Source organism: Strix aluco, chromosome 13 (assembly GCF_031877795.1).
Source record: "Strix aluco isolate bStrAlu1 chromosome 13, bStrAlu1.hap1, whole genome shotgun sequence".
Lineage (NCBI taxonomy): Eukaryota > Metazoa > Chordata > Aves > Strigiformes > Strigidae > Strix > Strix aluco.
In genome coordinates this window covers 6,961,779-6,981,121 of record NC_133943.1, presented here as the reverse complement: position 1 = coordinate 6,981,121, position 19,343 = coordinate 6,961,779, and the positions used below count along the sequence as shown (strand labels likewise).

The 19,343-nt window shown below is 59.3% G+C and overlaps 2 protein-coding genes across 2 annotated transcripts; one reads left to right on the top strand and one right to left on the bottom strand.

Annotated features, from left to right (window-relative positions):
• Positions 1–937: 937 nt before the first annotated feature.
• CCDC69 (coiled-coil domain containing 69) lies at positions 938–10,278 on the top strand. The gene is made up of 9 exons (XM_074838095.1): positions 938–1,270; positions 6,494–6,563; positions 6,984–7,129; positions 7,367–7,442; positions 7,627–7,700; positions 7,927–8,028; positions 8,385–8,504; positions 8,752–8,849; positions 9,038–10,278. The coding sequence occupies exons 1-9, from the start codon at positions 1,223–1,225 to the stop codon at positions 9,204–9,206; spliced, it is 903 nt and encodes a 300-aa protein (XP_074694196.1). The 5' UTR covers positions 938–1,222; the 3' UTR covers positions 9,207–10,278.
• Positions 10,279–11,412: 1,134 nt separating this feature from the next.
• Positions 11,413–16,844, bottom strand: LOC141929177 (cationic amino acid transporter 2-like). The gene is made up of 11 exons (XM_074838356.1): positions 16,472–16,844; positions 16,203–16,358; positions 15,771–15,939; positions 15,369–15,505; positions 14,815–15,037; positions 14,204–14,340; positions 13,712–13,814; positions 13,449–13,591; positions 12,897–13,063; positions 12,136–12,244; positions 11,413–11,863 (listed from the first exon to the last, which is right to left on the bottom strand). The coding sequence occupies exons 1-11, from the start codon at positions 16,842–16,844 to the stop codon at positions 11,745–11,747; spliced, it is 1,836 nt and encodes a 611-aa protein (XP_074694457.1). The 3' UTR covers positions 11,413–11,744.
• Between the last annotated feature and the right edge of the window lie 2,499 nt (positions 16,845–19,343).

The following is a 19,343-nucleotide window of genomic DNA, read 5'->3' as shown; positions in this document are numbered from 1 at the left end:
CTCCGCTCCCTCGCTGGCCGGGCAGGCGGTGCCGGAGCGGTGGCGAAACACCAGCGTCCTGGCAGCCCCCGAGCCGCAGGCTGCTTGGACTTGTCCCAGGGGATATTTGGAAAATGTCAGAATAGAAACTTGTTGACAAAAACTGGCAGTGTTTCCATACGGGTACGGCCTCGTGACCAGGTTGAAACACTCCTATTTCAGCAGTGCTGGGTGGCAACGGTTGATTTTTCAGGTCAGAATGTATGTTGATTTAGAAATGTCTATTATTTCAGAGCATTTTAAAAAATCATCAAAACCAAAACATTTGGAGGAACCTGCCTTTCCTCACATTAATTTTTAGACAGGACACTTTCAAATCATTGTGTTTCCCTACATCTTCAGGATCCGTTTCCAAAGTGCAGGATTTACTCCTGGAAAAGGGCACCCTGGCTCCAGGCCCAGCATTTGGGGTGTTTGGGATGCTCAAGCGGGCGGCATTGCCAGGATGCCGTCCCCCCCGACAGTATGGACCACACTGAAAGCCCCCTTCAGCCAGCACAGCTACCCCCTGCCAGAAGAAAACACCCCAAAGCCACCACTTTTACACAACTACCCCAGCACAGGCTGAAACTTCATGGGGTGATGGCAAAAGCCAGGATGGATCCTGCCTTCACTCCTCACATCCCTTCTCCCAGAGGGGCTGGGTGGGCTCACCAATGGAAGCCCCCCCAAGGCAGTCCTGCTCCAGCTGGACCCCAGCCCTGGTACCGGGGGTCCAGCTCCCCTTTCCCCCCACCCAGGATGGGGCATCCTCAGCACAGGAGACCCAAGGGACAGAGCATTCCCGGGGCTGGGGGCGTCCCACTACCCTGCCTGGGAGGAAGCGCCCAGGGCGGGGACACCCTAGGGTGGAGGGTGCCCCGGGCCGGAGCTCCCCCGCCGGGAGCCCAGGGCCAGCCCCGGGGGCGGGCAGGCTGCGGCCGGGGGCCCTGCCCGCGGCTCGGGGGTGCAGAGCACCCTCTCCTGGCGCTGCCTGCGAGCAGCTGCGGGGACTTTTTTTTTTTTTTTTTAATTTTATTTTAATTTTTTTTTTTTTTTTTTTCCCCTGACTGCCAGCTGGGGCAGCTCGTCCCGTCCCGTCCCGTCCCGTCCCGGCGGGTCCCGCCGGGCAGCGGAGGCCGTTCGCCGGGGGGGATGCAGCACCCCGCGCCCCGCGGCTGAGCGGGCTCCCGGCCGCGGCTCCATGGGCTGCACCGGCAGCGCCCTCCGGTGCTGCCCCGCCGGCGGCAAGGTAGCGGCTGCGGGGGCTTTGCTGGGCTGGGCTTGGGCTGGGCTTTGCCTGGGGTCGGGGCTCGCGTGGGGTCTGGGGTCGCGTGGGACCGAGTGTGCGTGTTGTCGGGGTTCACGTGGAGTTGGGGTTCGCAGGGGATGGGGTTCGCGTGGGGATGGGGTTTGCGTGCGGATGGGGTTCGCAGGGGATGGGGTTCGCGTAGGGATGGGGTTCGCGTGGGGATGGGGTTTGCGTGGAGCCCGGCTTGCACCACTGGGGTGGAGGTGTGCTGGGGGCACCCATCATGGATCGTCTTCCCCGCCCTGCCCCGGCTGCCCCCGGCTGCGTGGGACCCCACCAGCGTTGTGGGGGGGAGCCGGCACCGGGCACAGCGGGAGTTGGCAGCCACCTGCCCTGCTGCACCCTCCTGCACCCTCCTGCACCCTCCTGCACCCTCCTGCACCCTCCTGCACCCCTCCGGGCTCTCCCCCCACATCACAGGGAAGCCCAGACTAAAGGGGGTGCAGCATCTGGGGTGACGAAGCCTGTTGGAAATGCAGGTCCCATATAGGGCAGAGGTGGGTTCCCCCAACGAGACCTCTGCCAGCCTCCTACAGCATCCTCCCTTGTCCCAAAAGCTGGGTCCCCCCTTGTGCTGGGTCCCCCCTTTTGGCAAAGGTGACACTTCTGCTGAGGAACATTCTGAGTCCCCAACAGATGTCGGTGCATCGCTCTGCACTGAAGAGCTCTTCTGCGAGTTAAGGTCTAAAAATTATCTGCTGCTCATGATTATTATTTTTTGACGTGCTCATGCTGCCTTAGTGCCCCACCAGCGGCCTCAGGAGTTGTTTGTGAAGTCGAATGTGCTGTGCGTGCTGGTATCGGTGGGTCGGGGTTGCTGGAGGGTGGCAGGGACAGGAGGAAAGTCGGAAAGGCCCCGCAGTGCCAGCGTGTCCCCCTACACGGGTGGCTCTTTGCAGAGGCAGCTGTGGGAGCTCGGCTGCCCGGGACCACGCGGCCGAAGCACAACTCGCTGCTGGGATGTGTGGGGGGAGCCGGCGCGGAGCTTGCACAGCCCTGGAGCCAGCAAGTGCCTTTATTTACAGCACTTGAAGGCTTGGCTGCTTCTCCATATCATGGAAAAAAAAACCCCGCTTCTCTCTGTATCATAAGATCAGACACTTCTGGGCTGGTTTGTGACTCTGAGAGCTCGCACAAATGGGCGTGGGACAGGGAGAAATGGCAGCCCCAAGGCCCCAGGTGTTGAGAGTCACACGTTTACCGAAATGAGGAAATTTAAGTCAGAGTCATTTACCCACAGACGCCTCCCTTCCTGTGCTTGCCCGCTCTTGAGCTCTTCTGCTCAGCCTTGCAGCGCTGCTCACCATGATTTGTGCCCCATAAAACAGCCCTGCTGCTGTCTGTGACTGACTTGCACGTTAATTCCGAAAGCAGCACTGAAAATCCCCTTTATGGCAAAAAGGAGTAAGGGCGGGCATTGAGCCACTCCTGCCCACATTCTCATGTCCAGGCTACCAAAAGGTGGGGTGGGAGACCTTCACCCTCCCACTGCTGCTGGCTGGACTGGCAGAGATGGTCCCTTGGGGATGGGGGAGCCCTCAAACCCCAGGGGCGAGCCCAGGCAGACCCCGGGTGCACATCACAGGGCTGGGGGCTGTCACGGGGCTGACGGCTGCGGAGTTTTTGGGGCCGGTCCCAGGTTGGAGGTGACCTTGGGGAGCCCGTGCTGGGCTGGGTCCGGTGGGTGGATGGCATACCAAGCGCCTCTGCGTGCCCTGGGGGAGGTGGCTTGGCAGCCTTGTCCTTCCCGTCACCGGGCTGCGGGCAGTGAGGCGATAAGGAGCCATGGGCACAAGTGCCACAGCCGGAGCCTGGCCCCGAGCTGGGGGCACTGTCCCCAGGGGGTCCCTTCCCCTCCAGCTCCATCCACCCACACTTGGCCACTCGTGGTCACTGCTTTCCCTTCGGTCGTGCTCCTGGCGTGAGAGAGGCCAAGACGCCTTCATGAAAGATCAGGACTGAGGCTTGGCCATCTTCCAGGGCTGGGGTGAATTTATTTTGGAGATATAGGAACTATATGTAGCAGCAGGAGCCAGGGAAAGGTCAGGATGCAAGCCCTGGGGCTGTCAGCGGTATGAAGGGTTTGCGTACGATCTGTGGCACAGATCTGACTGTACGAGAGGTGATTGCCATCTTGTAACACAACCAACGCCGGAAGAAAAACAACAGCAGAGTCAAAGACAGGTTCCACGGACATGTGCCAGCGTTGCTCTGGCTGCACTGAGCATCTGCTGAGGGTCCCGGGGAGGTTTCAGGGTCATGGGCCAAATCCTGACCCCCCTTCTCCACAGCCAAAAAGCAAAACCTAGTCCCCAGGAGCAGAGTTGGATTTAAATGCTCGTTTCCTGCCTCTTTGTGATTTTGTTTGCTGACCGCAAGGTTGCATGGTTTAATTGCTTAACTTACTTGTAAAACAGGAAAAGAGGAAGAAAAATACAGTACAAAACCCCACCTCAGCCTAAAAGCTGAAGCAGAGGCTTCAGCTGACCCAAGCTGCCCGCACCGTGCCGGCTGCTTCTGCACAGGTGCTCCCCACCCCTGGCACCTTTCGAGATGCCTCTGGTTCTGCTGGAAATCCTGATTAATTCATCCATAAACAGTTTTGCTCCAGACCTTTAGAAATATTTAGTTCTAAGAAGACGGATACATTTCCTTTTTTATCGCTAGAAGGTATTTTTTGGCACGAACCTCCTCAAAGCCGAAGCCAGAGGTTTCCATGCTGAGACCTTACAGGACGAGGAGCGCTGCCGATGGTCTGCACCTGTGGGACATTTCGGGCTGTTTCTTCCCTGCGCCGAAGCTGTTCCAGCTGGAGCAGCTCCCAGCCTGCTCCCTTCACACGCAGCAGATACCGGGGCTGTCTTCCAGCTTTTCAAAATGCGCCGGGCCATACCGGAGACACGGGTGCCACATGCTGCTCTGGAAGTGGCAGCGGAAGGTGCCTCCATATTTCAGTTTTCAGCCACATTTTGCTTTTCACCCTGGCTTTGGCAGCAGAGCTCTCATCCCAAAGGACAACTGGGTGCTTAGGAGTAAAATTAGCTCCAGACACTGTTTTAATTGCTCCTAGAGATAGGAGGTTTGCCTCTTGTAGCCTCGAGGCAGGTATTTAGATTTGTCTGCTGAGGCTGGCATACCTCTTGCGCCCTTTAGCCATTTCTGAGTTAATTGCAGTTGTCTCAAATCATCCTCCCTGAGCAAGGAGGGTCTCTGAGGCCCTGTCCCGCTGGGTTTGGGGCATGGGGGAGAGGTGTAAGTGCCCTGGGTCCACACTGGGGACATTGCCCATGTTATGGGGGTGACCAGGTGTGAACAGCCCTGGATTCTCTGTCCTTGGTCATCACCTTCACCAGCGAGTGGGACACATGCAGCAGAGGAGGTTTGGTTTGGGCAGGTTGAGGTTTGGGGGTCGCTCCTGGAGGAGGATACCTGCGTCCTGCTGCTGGCACAGCTCAGATCATCCAAAACCCTTCTGCCAGGACCGTCCCCCTGCACAGCCTTTGCTTTGTCGCAAAGCGGGGAGGAGCTTTTGAGGTTCCCATGGTGCCCCCAGGCTTGCAGAGCCCTGACTATCTCATCCACCCACCCCCATCAGACTCCAAAACCCAGCACGGGACACGGGGTACATTAAATAGCAGGGGGATGCACATCAGCATGAGATGGGTGCAGGAGTCAGGCTGGAGACCCTGGGGACCCTTTGCAGGCAGAGCTGCTGGGGCTCGGTGGCATCCCAGGGCACCCCACATTTTCAGGGCGAGCCGTGGTGGCAACAAGAACAAATCCTGCAAATCCCAACCGTCTGGTGCCTCCTTGCCCCGCTGCCTGGGCTACGTTCAACGCCGCGGCCGCTCACGCCATAGAAGGGAAGATAAAGCCGTGGCTTCCCAGAGGTTTAGAGTTTTCCTGCGCTCTCTGGCAACTGCACTTCCCTCCAGCTTCAGAAGGGGGGCTGCAGGGGAGGTGGAGGCAGGGATGCCTGTTTGCTTTGCCTCGCTTTTTTCCCAAGCCAGGCTCCCTAATCTGGTCTGTATTTGGCCACGCCGCTGTGACAGCGGGGCCAAGCCAGGGTGCAGCCAGCACAGCGGGGTCCCTGGCTCCCTGCAGGCTGCAGGGCTGGTTTCATTAGGGACCAGTATTTTTAGGGGCAGCTTTGCCAGGGACTGGAGAGCAGCAACAGGTCTACAGGTGGATTCCCTCACCCACAGTACTTCCACAGCCCTGCCCAGAAACACGACCCAGTGACGGGCACCTGGGGCAAGATTTGCCCCACACTGGGGAGGCCGAGCTGCGAGAGCCGGCGAGCTTTGTTTCTATCTTTCAGCAACAGATAAAAATATATCCATCTCTTTTTTTTTTTTAACTCCTCCCCTCCAAGTGACTAAATTAAACCCATGCAGGGCTGGAAGGCATCCCGTGGAGCTGTGCTGCTGAAGGCAGCTCCCGGCTCTGGGTTATGTCAGCCCCGTGGCGACAGTGGGAGCATGCGGGAGTGCGCGGGGCCGAGCAGCACATTCCTGCACTCCTGAGGTCATTGCTTGTGCTGCCGCCAGCCCTCGCCTGCTGACAGCCCTGCACGGGGTCAGCATCGCCTCTGATTTATGGTTATTTTTCATTTCTCACTCCTGCTCCGGCATGGGCTGTGCCAAAGCCCAGCTGTGTAAAGCACCAGCGGAGGGGTGTGTTTGGGGTGCTGCAAGGTGCCAGGGACCAGGCTGACCCTGAGCATCCCGGGGCAGCAGGGAAGGGCAGGAGCAGTGTGGCAAGGAATCGCCATAGCTGGTGCCCTGACAAGTGCTCCCTTCTCTCTCCCACCAAATATTTTGCTGCTGGAGCCTATTTTGCACCAGCACCATGTCGGGGGGGGGGGGGGGGGGGGCGGAGGGGTGAGCATCCCCCAGGTTTTCCAGCCAGTGGCTGGCAATGCCGCATGTTCTGGGACACAGGGAACCAGCACAAGCTCAGGGCTGCCTGCCAGGTGACATGTGTGCACCCATGGGTGCTCGGGCTGGCAGGGGGCGGCGGGTCGGGCAGGGACCACTGCTGCTCGAGCACCCGTGTTTTAGCAGGGCTCAGTGCAGTGTGCCTGGCTGCAGGGTGTCCTCTGCCTGCAGCCACCTGCCCCCCTTTGTCCCCCCTTGCTCCAGCCCCCTCTCTTTCTGCCAGAGACAGCTAAAAGTCCAGCAGCAGAGGGGACCGGCTTCCCAGGAGCTCAGGGTCTTGAAGACAGAGAACGGTAAGAAGAAAATATGTGTCTCCCCCCTGCTGTGCTTTCTCAGTGTGATATTAAGAAAGCAGTAGGACAGACCCCAGGGCCAGCCTGCCCCAGGGCCAGGGAGGATGGGGATGGTGGCTGCAGCCTCCACATGGTGCTGGTGCAGGCCGGCAGACGTGATGGCATCCTAGAGATGATGGCATCCATCCTCTTGGGCAGACAGATTGTCCCCAGGGCAGGAAGCCTAACGAGCTGTGTTCTCTCTGAGCCTGCCAGAGCCATCCCAATTAGTGCTAACACACACCAGTGTGATGGGGGGTGGTATTTGTCCAGTGGGAAGAGGACAGGGGCTGAACCCAGGCCACCGCGCTGGCAGGTCGGCTGCCCAGGACATCCAAGCAGGATGCGGCTGGTGCCGTTTCAGACGCATTTGTGTTGCAGCCAATGTCACCCTGTTGCCTGAGGATGGGAAGGAGAAGGCAGCGCTGCGAGAGGAGTGGATGGAGAGTGGGAGTCTCCTCCAAAGCCAGGAGGAGGAGGAGAAGGAGCGGCTGCAGGCAGGAACCCCGGGAATCGTTAACATCCAGGTCGGTTGAAAAGGCAGGTGCTGCTGGGGGTGGGGAGCATGTGGCCAGCCAGGACTTCCCAGGCAGCGATCATGGACCTGGCACACGCTGGGCTGGGCTCTCCCGTTTTTTGGGAGAAGGAAGGGGTTAGGAGGGGGTTAGGAAGCCGGGAGCGGTGTGGGTCTGGTAATGAGTCATGGCAGGTGGGGAGGGCCAGAGCATCCCTTACACCTGGTCTGTCATTTCCCTGCTCCCCAGGTGGAAAAGGGAAAGGACCTGGAGCTGGAGGAGCAGTTTGATGCCCTGAGAAGAGAGCACACGGAGACCCTGCAAGGTGCGTGCCGGGACAGCCGGGCTCCCCACAGCCCCCCTGCCTGCTCCCCCTGCCAACTGCCAGTACACCTCCGGATTTGTGTGGGGGCATGGGGATGCTGCTCCACGGCATTGTGGGGCTCAGGTGGGGCTCACTGCACCGGTGTCCCTGCACCAGTGACGCTCATCTCGTGTCCTCGCTGCAGAGCTCCAGAGAGCACATGAGCAGGAGAAGCTGCTGCTGGCTGAGTCCCACCACAGGTCCCAGGCGGCCTTGCAGGTACCCGCGGAGAAATCCCTGGGGAGCGGGTGCTTATGGAGGGCTTGAGGACCATCTGCTGGTTCAGCCATGGTGCCCCAAGCTCCTTGGTGGCCACCTCAGTCCCTGGTGTGCCACGCAGGCTCCTCCAGCCCTGGGGTTATCGGGGTGCCATAACCCAGCAGTGCCCCTGCTCAGGAAGAAATCCTGGACACCCCTTATCCTGCTTCTTCCCCGGCTGCCCTAGGGGACAATCCAGACACTGAATTCCCAGCTGAAGTCCTTCCAGGAGAGGATGAAGCGGGTGGAGGAGTCACTCTTGAGCACAGACTACAAGAAGCACATCCAGGTGCAGGGAGGGGTGTCAGGGAGGGGACCCTCCTCTGGGGTGCTGACCCAAAGCTGGGAGTGCTTCTCTGATGGACCCTGAGAGCGGGGTGGGGGAGGCTGGAGCTGGGGAGGGGGACACAGAGAAGCTGAAGCAGGGAGCAAAGCCCTGTCTCTGGGAGGTGCATGGGCTGTTGGGGTCCCTTGAACTCAAGTGGTGAGTGAAACATGGTGTCTTGTGGGTACAAGCCCATTATGGGCCATGCAGGGCCTCAGCTGAGAGCACTGTCCTGCTGGGGTCATGGGAGGGGGTGAACCATGGCAGATGCCCCGAGTGCCCACCCTGCTGCAGCTGCTGCACCCCTCTGTGCCTCGCAGGAGCACGGGAGCCCCAGCCCCTTCTGGGAGCAGGAGCTGGAGAGCCTGCACTTTGTCATCGAGATGAAAAATGAACACATCCATGGCCTGGACAAGAAGCTGCTGAACCTGGAGACCGTGGTGGGTTGAAAGGAGGGGGTCACAGGTGGGCTCTCCTCTTTCCATCTCTTCTCCCCACCTGAATCCTGTCCAGAACTTGCAGCTGAAGCAGAGGTGGATGGGGCCCGGGTCCTTTCTTGCAGTGAGGAGGGGACGTGGGTGCAGTGCCACCATGCTCCCACCAAGCCAGCACTCCCCCCAAGAGGGAGGGGGGGAGGTTCAGAGGTGCTTTCCAGCTCCCTCCTTACCCTCATGCCCCCCCTTCCAGGTGGAGAGGAACCTTCTGCTGGAGGAGAAGGTGAAGACTCTCCAGCAGGAGAACGAGGACCTGCAAGTTCGCACCCAGAACCACTTGGTCATGGCAAGGTAAGTGCTGGTCTCATGTGCCCACCGGCTCCCCGGTGGCATCTCCGATGGGGACAGAGGTGGCAGCAGTGGCGGGGAAGGGGGGAATACATCACAGCCTGTGGTGCCACCGGCTGCTTTGCGGGGAGCGGAGGGGTCTCGCGGGCGCTTTGCCCAGTGTCTCTGGCAGCGGTGCTGTTTGCCCACAGGCAGCTGTCGGAGGAGCTCCTGGCCGCTCGTGGGGCGCTGGAGAAGGAGGCGCAGCTGCGGGAGCAGGCTCACCGTGAGAAGGAGGAGCTGCTGTACCGTGTGCTCAACGGCGGGGATGGCTCCCCCTTCCCCATCGCTGCTGGAGAGGTGCCCCTCATCGCCACGTAGCATGCCACCGACCGGCACCGAGCGCTGCCGGGGGGGGCTGTCGGGGCTCTCCTCTGGGTGCCTGAGCCCGGGGCTGCTCTCACAAGTGCCCCCACTGCCAGGGCAGGACCCCGGGTCGGCCAAGCCCTCGGGGCAGCCCCGTCCGATTGGGGTGATGGAGCATTTCACAGGACACTTGCGCCGGCCTTTCCCCAGCCCGTGTGGGGCTGCAGGGAGATCCCAGCCACCCCCCCTGTGCCATCCCTGCACCCCTTCCTCTGGTGGGAGGCTGTGGGGAGCTTTCTGGGGGTAAAAGGGGTCAGCCAGGACATGCAGAGGTGCACTGGGCTAGATCCGACCCAGCGCATAACCAGCATCAGGCTGCCCAGGGGCGTGAGGCGAGGAAGACAAGGCAGTCACTGGTATGGGGTTGACCACTGGGAAGATGAAGAGGGTGATGGGGACATGATGGTGTTAAGGTACCTCATTCCCTGGGGAGCATCCCTGGGAAGCGGGTGGCCAAGCCCAGGGCTGAACCACGGAGCTTTCACGGAGTGAAGGGCAGGAGGGACGGCTGCAGCTGGGTATACCTGCCACCTCCTGCAACGCCCTTGCTATAGACCATGTCAACCTGTCCCATTTCGGGGCTTGGCCTCCTGCTCAGGCTGCTCTGAGCCGATGCCGCCCATTCCTGCCATTTCCAGTCCAGGGCTTCCCCTGCCCAGGACCTGCCTCACTCCCTGGGGAGAGGGGCCAGGTGGGACTCCCACCCACACCCTCCTCTCCCCATCGCCTCCTCCATCTTCAGCAAACAGCTCCCAGGGATTGGTCCTGCAGCCCAAGCGTGCCCCTGCTCACTGCCACACAGATGCCAAGCCCTCCTTGTCCCCTCGCTGCCCAGAGCAGCACCACCCGCCCCACCTTCTTCCCCAAAGCCAGGCAGAGGCTGCATGCCCGGAGGTGCACGTTTGGGGAGCAGAGCATCCTCCCGAGGGGGATCAGGCTTCAGTGGCATCTGCCAGCAGGTCACATCCCTGCTCCGAGGGAGTGCATCCCCATCGGGGAAGATGTTGCCAGCATGGCTGTGGGTCAGGGCTGGATGCACACAAGCACTTTCCACTGGGCGCACAAGTGTGGTGGGACGGTCACTGCTCCGGGGGCTGTCACTGGGCCTGTCCCCTCCCTGGGGCTGTTTAGCCAGGGAGGGGTGTGTGTGTGTGTGTGTGTGTGTGTGTATGTGCGTGCACCAGGCCAATGTGCTACTGGCTGTAACAAGTACAAGTCTGTAAGAAACAACAGCTTCAAGAATCCCATGTTTGGGGACCGGTGCAGGCGTATCTCACAGTGCGGCCGTGTGCTCCGCACCTAGGGCAGGGGGAGGATGAGGAGGGGTGGGAGCAGGCGCCACAGAATCACACAAAGGGAGCCCCAGAGGAGGCCTCTGCTGCCAGTCCCCCCTTTTCCTGCTCCTTCCCTCGTTTCATTCATTTCAATGGGCTCCCAGCACAGGGCAGACCTTGACCCTTCCACCCCTGCCAAGCTGGCAGAGCCACTGCAACAGCTGCTTCCATCCTTTGTGCCGATCCTTATCGGGAAAATAGCAACCAAACGAGGCAGCCAGGAAGGCAACGTGGATGCAGGGTCCAGCTCTCACCCAAGCACCTCCATGGGGTGCACAAACTGGGAAATGGGGGTGTCTGTTGTGTCACACCTGTGTCCCCCCAGGGCACCCACTGTCCACGCATCCCCACAGCTCTGGGGATGGATGGTGGGACACCCTCCAGCTTTGCAAAGTGACCTCAGGGATGTGGGGGGACATGCCAGATGCTGTAGCACCAGAGCAGGGGTCATGGGGCAGGTTGCTGCCCCACAAGTCCTGCCCAGCTGTAGTTGAAGGGGGAAGGATGGCTGAGCAAAGGGAGATGATGCTGGTAGCATTGAGCATCCTGCTCTGGGCACCTGGTACTGCATCCCACTCCCCCTGCGTGGGACCCAGAGGAATGTGCCCAGCTCAGGGAAAGGGGAGTGCTGGGAACCGAGGAGGAGGAATAAATGAGTCCAGAAAAGGACTTGCCCACAATAAAGAGGAAAGAGCCCAGCACAGGCAGTACCTTGGTGGTCACAGGGGGACAGGCAGGTCAGCCCTGCCTGCCTCGGGGTGCCTTGGGGCAGCAGGACAAGCCTCGACTCCACTCTGACATGAGTGGCTGAGGGACAGGGTAAGCAAGGGGACAGGCGGAATTTGGGAGGCAGCAAGGAGAGGTTTCAAAAGCAAAAAAAAAAAAAAAAAAGAAAAATACCCACAACCCAGTAACAGCAGCAAAAACACTTGTCTGCTTTATCCTCTCCAAACAAAACTCCTTCAGCAGGGGCTTGCCATGAGGAGTCAGGTTGCTCAGGAAGGTTCACCAGACTTGAGAGAAAACTGCTCCCAGGCTCGTGTGAGGGCTGTGCCCCTCCACGGGATGGGACCTTCAGCCCCTTTTCCCCTTGGGCACAGGGTGGAGGGAGCCAGGCACTCAGGGACCAGCCTGGAGCAGATGGGCACAGCACAGTCTCTCAGGGCTCCGGGGCCACCTCCCTGGCCGTGCTTCCCGGTGGCTCCCGGGGGGCCACCCCTTCGGGCCAGTGGCTCTCAGCGCTGTGACGGATCCCGTAGCCAAAGTAAATGAGGAAACCTGGGAAAGGCAGAATAGGGTGTGTGTGTAGGGGCGGGGGGAGCGTGTCCATTCTCTTCCCTCCCCTCCCAGCTGCAAAGTTCCCACTCCTTTGGGCCACACATCAGAGGATGGAGTGCTCCCGCCACCCTTTGACATTAAAGTTCAGCATCTCCTCCATCTGCCCGCCACTGCTCTGCAGTCAGCATTAATGCCCTGGGCCCTCAAACCAGCTCTGCTTCACCCAAAAAGGTTGCTGCCAGCTCTGGGACCTTGACAGTGGCTGGGCTTACCGATGGCCATCCAGAGCAGGTACCGTAGCCAGGTGGCCACGCTGAGCCGGGCCATCAGGATGCTGTTGATGGTGATGCCAAGGAGCGGCAGGAAGGGCAGGCAGGGAACCTGCGGAGACCAAGCACAAGGAATGGGGTCACGCCTTCGCCCTCCGGCACTGGCTGGCCCATAGTTTAGGGCTTTCACAGCTGAATTAGGCTGTTTGCTGCTTTGGTTAGTTGCTGACAGGCAAGGGGAAGCCCAGCCTGGCCGTCAGGCTTGGAGACCTGAGCTGGGACTGCAGCCTGTGCTGGAGAGGGATGCTCGTGGAGGGTGGTTTGGTTGACAGGTCCTGCACTGGGGCAGGAGGTGCTGCAGGATTTAAGGGGGAAGCAGTAAACCACTAGCAAAACCAATCCAGGGTGTCAGGACCAGGTTTCCTTTTACTAAAGAGCAGCTTTGATTCGTGCAGCAGGCACTGGGCTCAGTTGGGGCTGCAAGAGAAGCCTCTTTGGCCTGTGAGAAACGGGGGGAAGAACCAGGCAGCACTCACAGTCCCTACGGAAAACCCCGTGAGCTGCCCAATGATGCCTCCAACAGCACTTTGTTCAACATGGATGAGGTTTGTTCAACATGGATGTTCCCTCTGCCCGACCTGAAGCAGAGGGAACACCCGCCCTGATGCAACATAACCCTTTCCCCACAGGGCTGGGGCACTTGCCTCCCCTCCATCCCCCAGGTCCTTCTCCCTGGGGATGGTCCCCAAGGGCTGTGTGCTTACCGTGAAGGATGCTCCCTCCTGGCTCTGAGGCTGCCTCCAGATGAGCAGAGCTGCCGCCAGGATCCCCAGAAGAGGCAGAGCCAGGGCAGTGATGCACCAGACACCCCCAGCCTGGAGGCAGGGCAGCCCGGCGGTGCTCACCCAGCTCACAGCGATGACCAGGGCGGCTGCAGAGGGACCATGGTGGCGTGTCAGGGCAGCACTTCCCTGGGGCTGAGCCCGTCCCTCTCCTGGGGTGCAGTGCCCAGGCTGCCATGGCGGGAGGGACAAAGGATAACCAGGAGACAGGACTGGGTGGCTTGTCATGGTGGGTTTAGCTTTTCTCTCCAGTCTGGGAAGTGGAGGGAGTGGGAGGTTTCCCGAGGTCCCACTGGGGCAGCCAGCTATGCGGCAGTCAGGAGAGGGCAGGAGGGATCCAGGCAGGCCCTGCCTGCATCCCGCCAGGTGGTTTTCAGCGAGCAGGAACCTGCCAGCCCGTGCTACAGCAGCAATGTCCCCACGGGTCCCCCCATGCCAGCTCCCCGTAAAGCCCATCCATCGCTCCTGGCATACCTACGGCTGTCAGAGCCCAGGCCACCATGGCAGAGGATCGTGGGGTGGGATGAGGAGGCGGCCGGATAAGATGGTCCCACCAGAGATGCACAGCTGGGACCTTCCCCACAGCAGTGTCCTGAGCGCTGGGTCCAGGGCGATACCTGAGGAGAAGATATTGGATGTCAAGTTCAAGATGCACCTGCAGTGCACCAAGGCTAGTGCTTTGTCCCAGGCATGGCCAACATCAGGAGTAGGGTGAGCCCTGTCCCCAGCAGTCTCACCTGAGCAGCAGCACACAGCCAGCCACCAGCGAGTAGGCCAGCAGCGTGCCGATGGACATTATGTCAACCAGGGCTTTCAGGTCGAAGAGGAGGGCCAAGAGAGCTGCGGGGATGAGAAGCCCTTTCAGCCTCCCAGCAGAGCTGGCAGCCCTGTTGCTGTGCCTATCTCAGCTGTGCTCTCCATCTGCCACCCAGGGTCCCCCTGACACCCACTGCAACAGGACCCCAGCACCTCAATGAGCTGGTGATGCTTCAGTCACTACTGCAAAGCGTCCTGCCACCTCCTGCCTGGCAGCTCAGAGAGGCTGAACTGGTGTCTGGGACAGCATTGAGGCCAAATGGTCTTTACCAGCAGCGACGAGACCTCTCTCTGGGTGGAGAGATATTGCTTAAACAGCTACTGACAAGCTAGGGGGTCTGTGTTGTCCTGCTGAAAGAGGACATCCACCAAACCCTGCTCAAGAGTAAGGGGTAGCCCAGTCACTCACACACCTGCCACTCCTCCAGACACCAGCGTTGCCACCACTGGACACTGACGGCAACTAACTTTGGCCAGAGGTTTGAAGAGGAGCCCATCTCGAGCCATTGCATACAGGATCCGTGGCATGGGGAACATGGAGCCCAGGAGGCTGCAGAGAGGGGAAGAGGTGGGGGAGAAGAGGGCAAGAATCCAGGAGGTGCCATCCTGCCTTTTGGGCCTCCTTGGGAGCCAAGGGAGCTCCCATTCATCTGTATGGTCCATGACCTTCTCAAGACCACACTGGAAAGACCATCACCTCCCTCCCCATCAGATGAGGGACAGTATTGGGGAAGTGATGTCCACGGGTCACCAGGAGTCCTGTGCACACCAGCCTGCTCCTGCAGCCACAGTGCCACCCAACTACTTCTTCCAGCTTTGGGCCAGAAGTGGCATATCAAGCGATTGTGATTTGGTTGCTCTTCTTGATCATGAGGGGCCAGGCTGGGAGCAACAGGGTTTGTGAGGAAGGGCTGAGGGATTTTGGCCGAGCAGGGCAGTCAGAAGGAAGGAGTTGGGGATGTGTTATAGCTCCAGTGCCACCTCGCTCTGAGCCACAGAGCTGCCATCAGAGGACTCCCCTCACCTGGTTGTCAGGGCACACAGTGAGCCCACAGCCACAGCGTGCTTCGCACTGCTCCAGCCAACGTATTCAAAAGCCACTGGGAGTGGGCTCATGGTGTCCAGGAGATAGTAGGGCATCATCAGTGTGAGGGCAGCAGACACCCCAAAGTATGCGAGGAAGCAGATGAGGAGTGAGAGGATGATGCCTATGGGGATGGATCTCTGCGGGTCCCTCACTTCTTCCCCTGGGGAGGACAAGCTCAGCTGTAAAGACAGATTCTCATTTAACAGCCCATAGCCCCCCACGAGAGGGGACACAGAGGCCTTCTAGCAAGGACCACTTAGACCTCCTGGGCTCCAGGGTTATGGGGATAGGGACTGTCTCTGCTTCAGGATTAGCCCAGTCATGCCACATGGACTCATAGTTCCTCCTCTGAGCACGGAGGGCAGGAGAGAGCCGGGATGTGCCCATTCCCAGCCCAGCCCCACACCAGCTCCCGGAGTTGTGGGGAGAACCACTGCCACAGCCCCCCAGCCTGCAGGGAAGGGTCCCTCCAGCATCTCTCCCTGCCTCACCCGTGGTAGCGATGCAGTCAAATCCAACAAAGGCATAGAAACAGGTAGAGGCTCCAGCCAAGGTCCCAGTGAAACCATAGGGCATGAAGCCTCCCACCCCAAAGGCGCTGGTCATGTTGTCAGCCACGGACTGGTTCCTGAGAGGAGGAGGAAGAGTCAGGCAGTGCAAGGGGTCAGTGCAATGGCGTCTCAGAATGGGCCCAGGCTGAACAGTCCCTCAACCCATTCACCCCTCCAGCATCAACCCAGCAGGGTTTAGGACTTTGGCTCTTTGATGCATTGCCAACAGACCAGGGAGGAACAGGAGAAAGTGGGATTTCCTGGGATAAAGTGTTAGGGGGGTGACCCAGCCATCCCCATCCACCTCTGAAGGCAGTGCAGGGAGAGCAGAGCCCCTCATACCCAGTCTCGTGGGCAGCTGCCCATGGCAGATCATCCTCCCTGAGCTTCCAGTTGCTCAGGTCGCCTTTGATGAAGCCGCTCACTGTGATGAAGAGCAGGACAAGCACGTTGAGAGCTGTGAAGGCTTTGTTGACTGTGGTGGACTCCTTCACTCCAAAGCAAAGTAGCCCTGGGGATGAAAAGAGCAAAACTGGCCGAGCCCCCTGGATGTCACCAGGCCCAGGGTAGACATTAGTGGGGAGGGTGAAAAAGGAGGGACAGTGGTACAGTCAGGAGGATCTGCAAATTTTCCCACATTCTCCTTGTATTCCCCATTCTTTGCTCAGGGAAACAGCAAAGCCTCAGAGGGGTCAGCACCAGCCTGAAGAGCCCAAGGTGGGGTGAGGAGCTCATCCTACACGATGGAGGGTGACACAGGGGGAAGCACCCTACCTGCCAGCAGGACCACCAGGCCAGCAGCAAAGGCATCCGGGTACTCCGCCAGCCCCGCAGAGCTCATGGCTGCGTGAGCACCCAAAAACCTCCCCATCTTCTTGCCAAGGAGCTGGTCAAAGGTAGCGCTCCAGGCCCGGGCAACGCTGGCGGTACCTAGGGAGAGGTGGCAGCTGGGGCAGTGATGGTGGCCCCGTGGGGTCTGGGAATGACACCCATCAAAGCCACTAATGCAAAGCAAAGGTGGAGGGATCAAAAGGGCCTTATACCGATGACATAAGACAGCAGCAGATTCCACCCGGCGATGAATGCCCACAGCTCGCCCACTGTCACGTAGCTGTAGAGATAGGCAGACCCAGCCAGGGGCACGCGGGCCCCAAATTCGGCATAGCACAGCCCTGCCAGAGCAGACACCACGGCTGCAATCAGGAAAGAAAGGACGATGCTTGGGCCGGAGCTGGTCTTAGCCACTTCCCCTGCCAGGACGTAGACGCCAGCCCCCAGCGTGCTGCCCACTCCCAAGGCGACAAGGTCCACAGTGGAGAGGCAGCGGCGAAGGCTGGAGCCCTCTGAGCCAGCCGGGACTCGCTTTCTGCGGGAAAGCATCTTCGAAACAGAGACCAGGCAGCCCCAGCACGGCATCTGCCGGAGAGGAAAGCAGCAAGCGTGAGGATGCTGCTACTCCATAGGCACCACCCTGGGGATGTGACCCAAACCCAGCCTGAAGGCTTTCCTTGCAGCTCCCACTGTCCACACGGTGCTTCTTGGAGTCCCTGGGTGCTGCCTGTTTTCTGCCTCTGCCAGAAAAGCAGCCTATTTTGGAGCAAGATGGAGCTAAAGTGGCTGCATTGCTCTATCTTCCTGGCAAGAAGTGGAGCAATGCATGATTGGGGTTTGCTGGGCTCTGTCAGATTCATGCTACGGTGAGAGGGGACAAGGACACCTGCTTGTCCCCCTGACAGCTCAGAAAGTCCTATTGCTCCAGCAGCATCCTCAGCAGGGACACAGAACCAGCATTGTCCCAGCTTTGACACTGACACTATTTGAAATGCAGAAACCAGGCCAGAAAAGGAGGGATGGGAGATGCTCTGCTCCTGGAGCAGCCATTGGCCTTGAAGTGCACCAGGAAGGACCCATCTGCTCAGCTGAAGATGCTCCCACAGCACCCATAACTGCGGGTCACTGGCACAGCTCAGACAGAAACTGGTCCCCTGAGCCATCAGCCTGTACAGTAATGCTGTGGCTTGCTTGAGTCACCGATGGGGACATCAGCCCAGCAGAAACCCAGAATTGTGTGATATTTGTGCTTGGGGCAAGTGAGACGCTTGGCATGGCATGCCTGGGATTTGTGTGCCTGCCCCCATCCTGCCCGTCCTTCCCCAGGAGCTCCCAGGACTGCAGAAAGGGGGGCTGCATGCCTCCACATCTGCATGGTGCTGCCAGGATCTCTGGGTTACCCTGAAGCAAAGCAAAATCCACGCTGCACGCTCCAAATCCCATAATGTGCTACTTACAGAACCAGGAAACCCTGCCCACTGGCATGTCCCACCTCAGCAGCCCCGAGGATCACAGGGCCATGCAGTCCCCGCTGTGGCGTGGAGCCCGGAGGGGACAGGGATCGCCCTGGGGCAGTGTCTGGCACCCTGACCCGCAGGATGGGGTGCTGTAAGCCCTTGTGACACAGGGAACCCCAACCTCCAGGATGACTGCTGTGTTTTCTGGGGGCTGGAGAGCCACTGCCCAAGGCCAGGCCAGCTGGGGCTGCCTCCCAACCCCCCCAGCAGCACCCACCCACTCCACAACACCAGTCCCACCCAGGGCATCTCAACCTGACGATTTTCCCTTCTTCTGAAAACAAACTACTTACTCCGGCCATCCTTTGGGCAAACTGCTCCAGCTGTGAGCTGATGGGGAGAGCAAGCACCAGGCAGCCCCAGTTACACTCTCCCCTTAAATCCCTTTTGGGAGAGCCCTGGCCCTCCTCCCGCTGACCACCACTCTGAGCTACACAATGGGAAATCTATGCAGAAATATTTTTCCCACAACGCCTTCCAAATCATACACACAAGCCTGCAATGCTAATAGGCTCAGAGGCATTATTGAGGGAGTTTAGTTAACATTTCAATGTTGCCTGTGCAGATAAAAGGGGGAACCCCTTCCCTCTGTCCCTGCTCCCTCACACCAGGACCCTCATCTCAATCTGTGGAGCAGGTTTTGGAGGAAATCCAAGCAGAGAGGAGCAAAAACATGGCCAGGTCAGGATGCAGAGGTGCATGCACCTACAGCTGTGTCCATATCCAGGCTGAGCTTCCCAGGGGGACACAAAGGGAGGTGAGCAGGTCCAAGATTTGACTGCAGCAGCAAGGCAGAGGAGCACAGACCCAGCTCCATGGGATGTTTGCAGCAGCACATCCAGATGTAGCTCCCAGAACCAGAGTCCTGAGGCTGTCTGCACTTCCCTAGTATTTAGACACCAAGACCCCAGTTGCTGCCCACACCTTGTCACAGCCCCACTGCACAGAAACAGCAGTCTTAGGTGAAGAAGTACACAGTCAGCTCAAGTGCAGCTCATGACAGGGCAGGTAGCAGCACCATCCACCACTGACCCATCCAGCCTGGCCCTAGGAGCATGGCTGGGGCTGCAGCTCTCAGCCCAAGCAACACCAACCCCATCCTAGTCCCCAGCTCCTATCCTAGCTAGGGGGTTGCAAGGATGCAACAATACCTAGGTGTTCATTCCTGGGGAATGAAATGGGTACCAGAAATAACCCTGACACAGTGCCTCCCTCCTGGGGTGCAGCCCACAGGGGCTGAGCAGCAAAGTACAAGCAGGTACTGGGGTAAGTCCAGGGCTGGGCTTAAATGGGGTCCCAGGGGTGTGTGGGTGGGAGTCCCAGGTGAGGCTGTTCAGAGCCAGTAAGGCATATAAGTGCCATTAGGCCTGAGCTTAGCTGTTTGGTAGGGCTGCTTCTAGTGGGGAGAAGACATGGGGGATGCTATGGTGTGACCTGGCTGGTCTTCAGTACTTTGGGAGAGGAGGGCCAGGTCTGAGGAGAGATTGGGAGCTGGTATTTTGAGGTGAGGAACTAACTTTGATTTTACTGTAGACAGTGTTCAGGATGAGTCTGCTTACAGTATTTG

Bases quoted from the DNA above. Each gene is read 5' to 3' on its own strand.
- CCDC69 (XM_074838095.1), top strand. From the start codon at position 1,223: ATGGGCTGCACCGGCAGCGCCCTCCGGTGCTGCCCCGCCGGCGGCAAG. The intron at 7,443-7,626 runs GTGCGTGCCGGG...TCCTCGCTGCAG, and splicing joins GCACACGGAGACCCTGCAAG to AGCTCCAGAGAGCACATGAG. The intron at 8,029-8,384 runs GTGCAGGGAGGG...TGTGCCTCGCAG, and splicing joins ACTACAAGAAGCACATCCAG to GAGCACGGGAGCCCCAGCCC.
- LOC141929177 (XM_074838356.1), bottom strand. From the start codon at position 16,844: ATGCCGTGCTGGGGCTGCCTGGTCTCTGTTTCGAAGATGCTTTCCCGC. The intron at 15,940-16,202 runs GTAGGGTGCTTC...TTTCATCCCCAG, and splicing joins CCTGGTGGTCCTGCTGGCAG to GGCTACTTTGCTTTGGAGTG. The intron at 15,038-15,368 runs GTGAGGCAGGGA...TGTCCTCCCCAG, and splicing joins TGACTGCATCGCTACCACGG to GGGAAGAAGTGAGGGACCCG.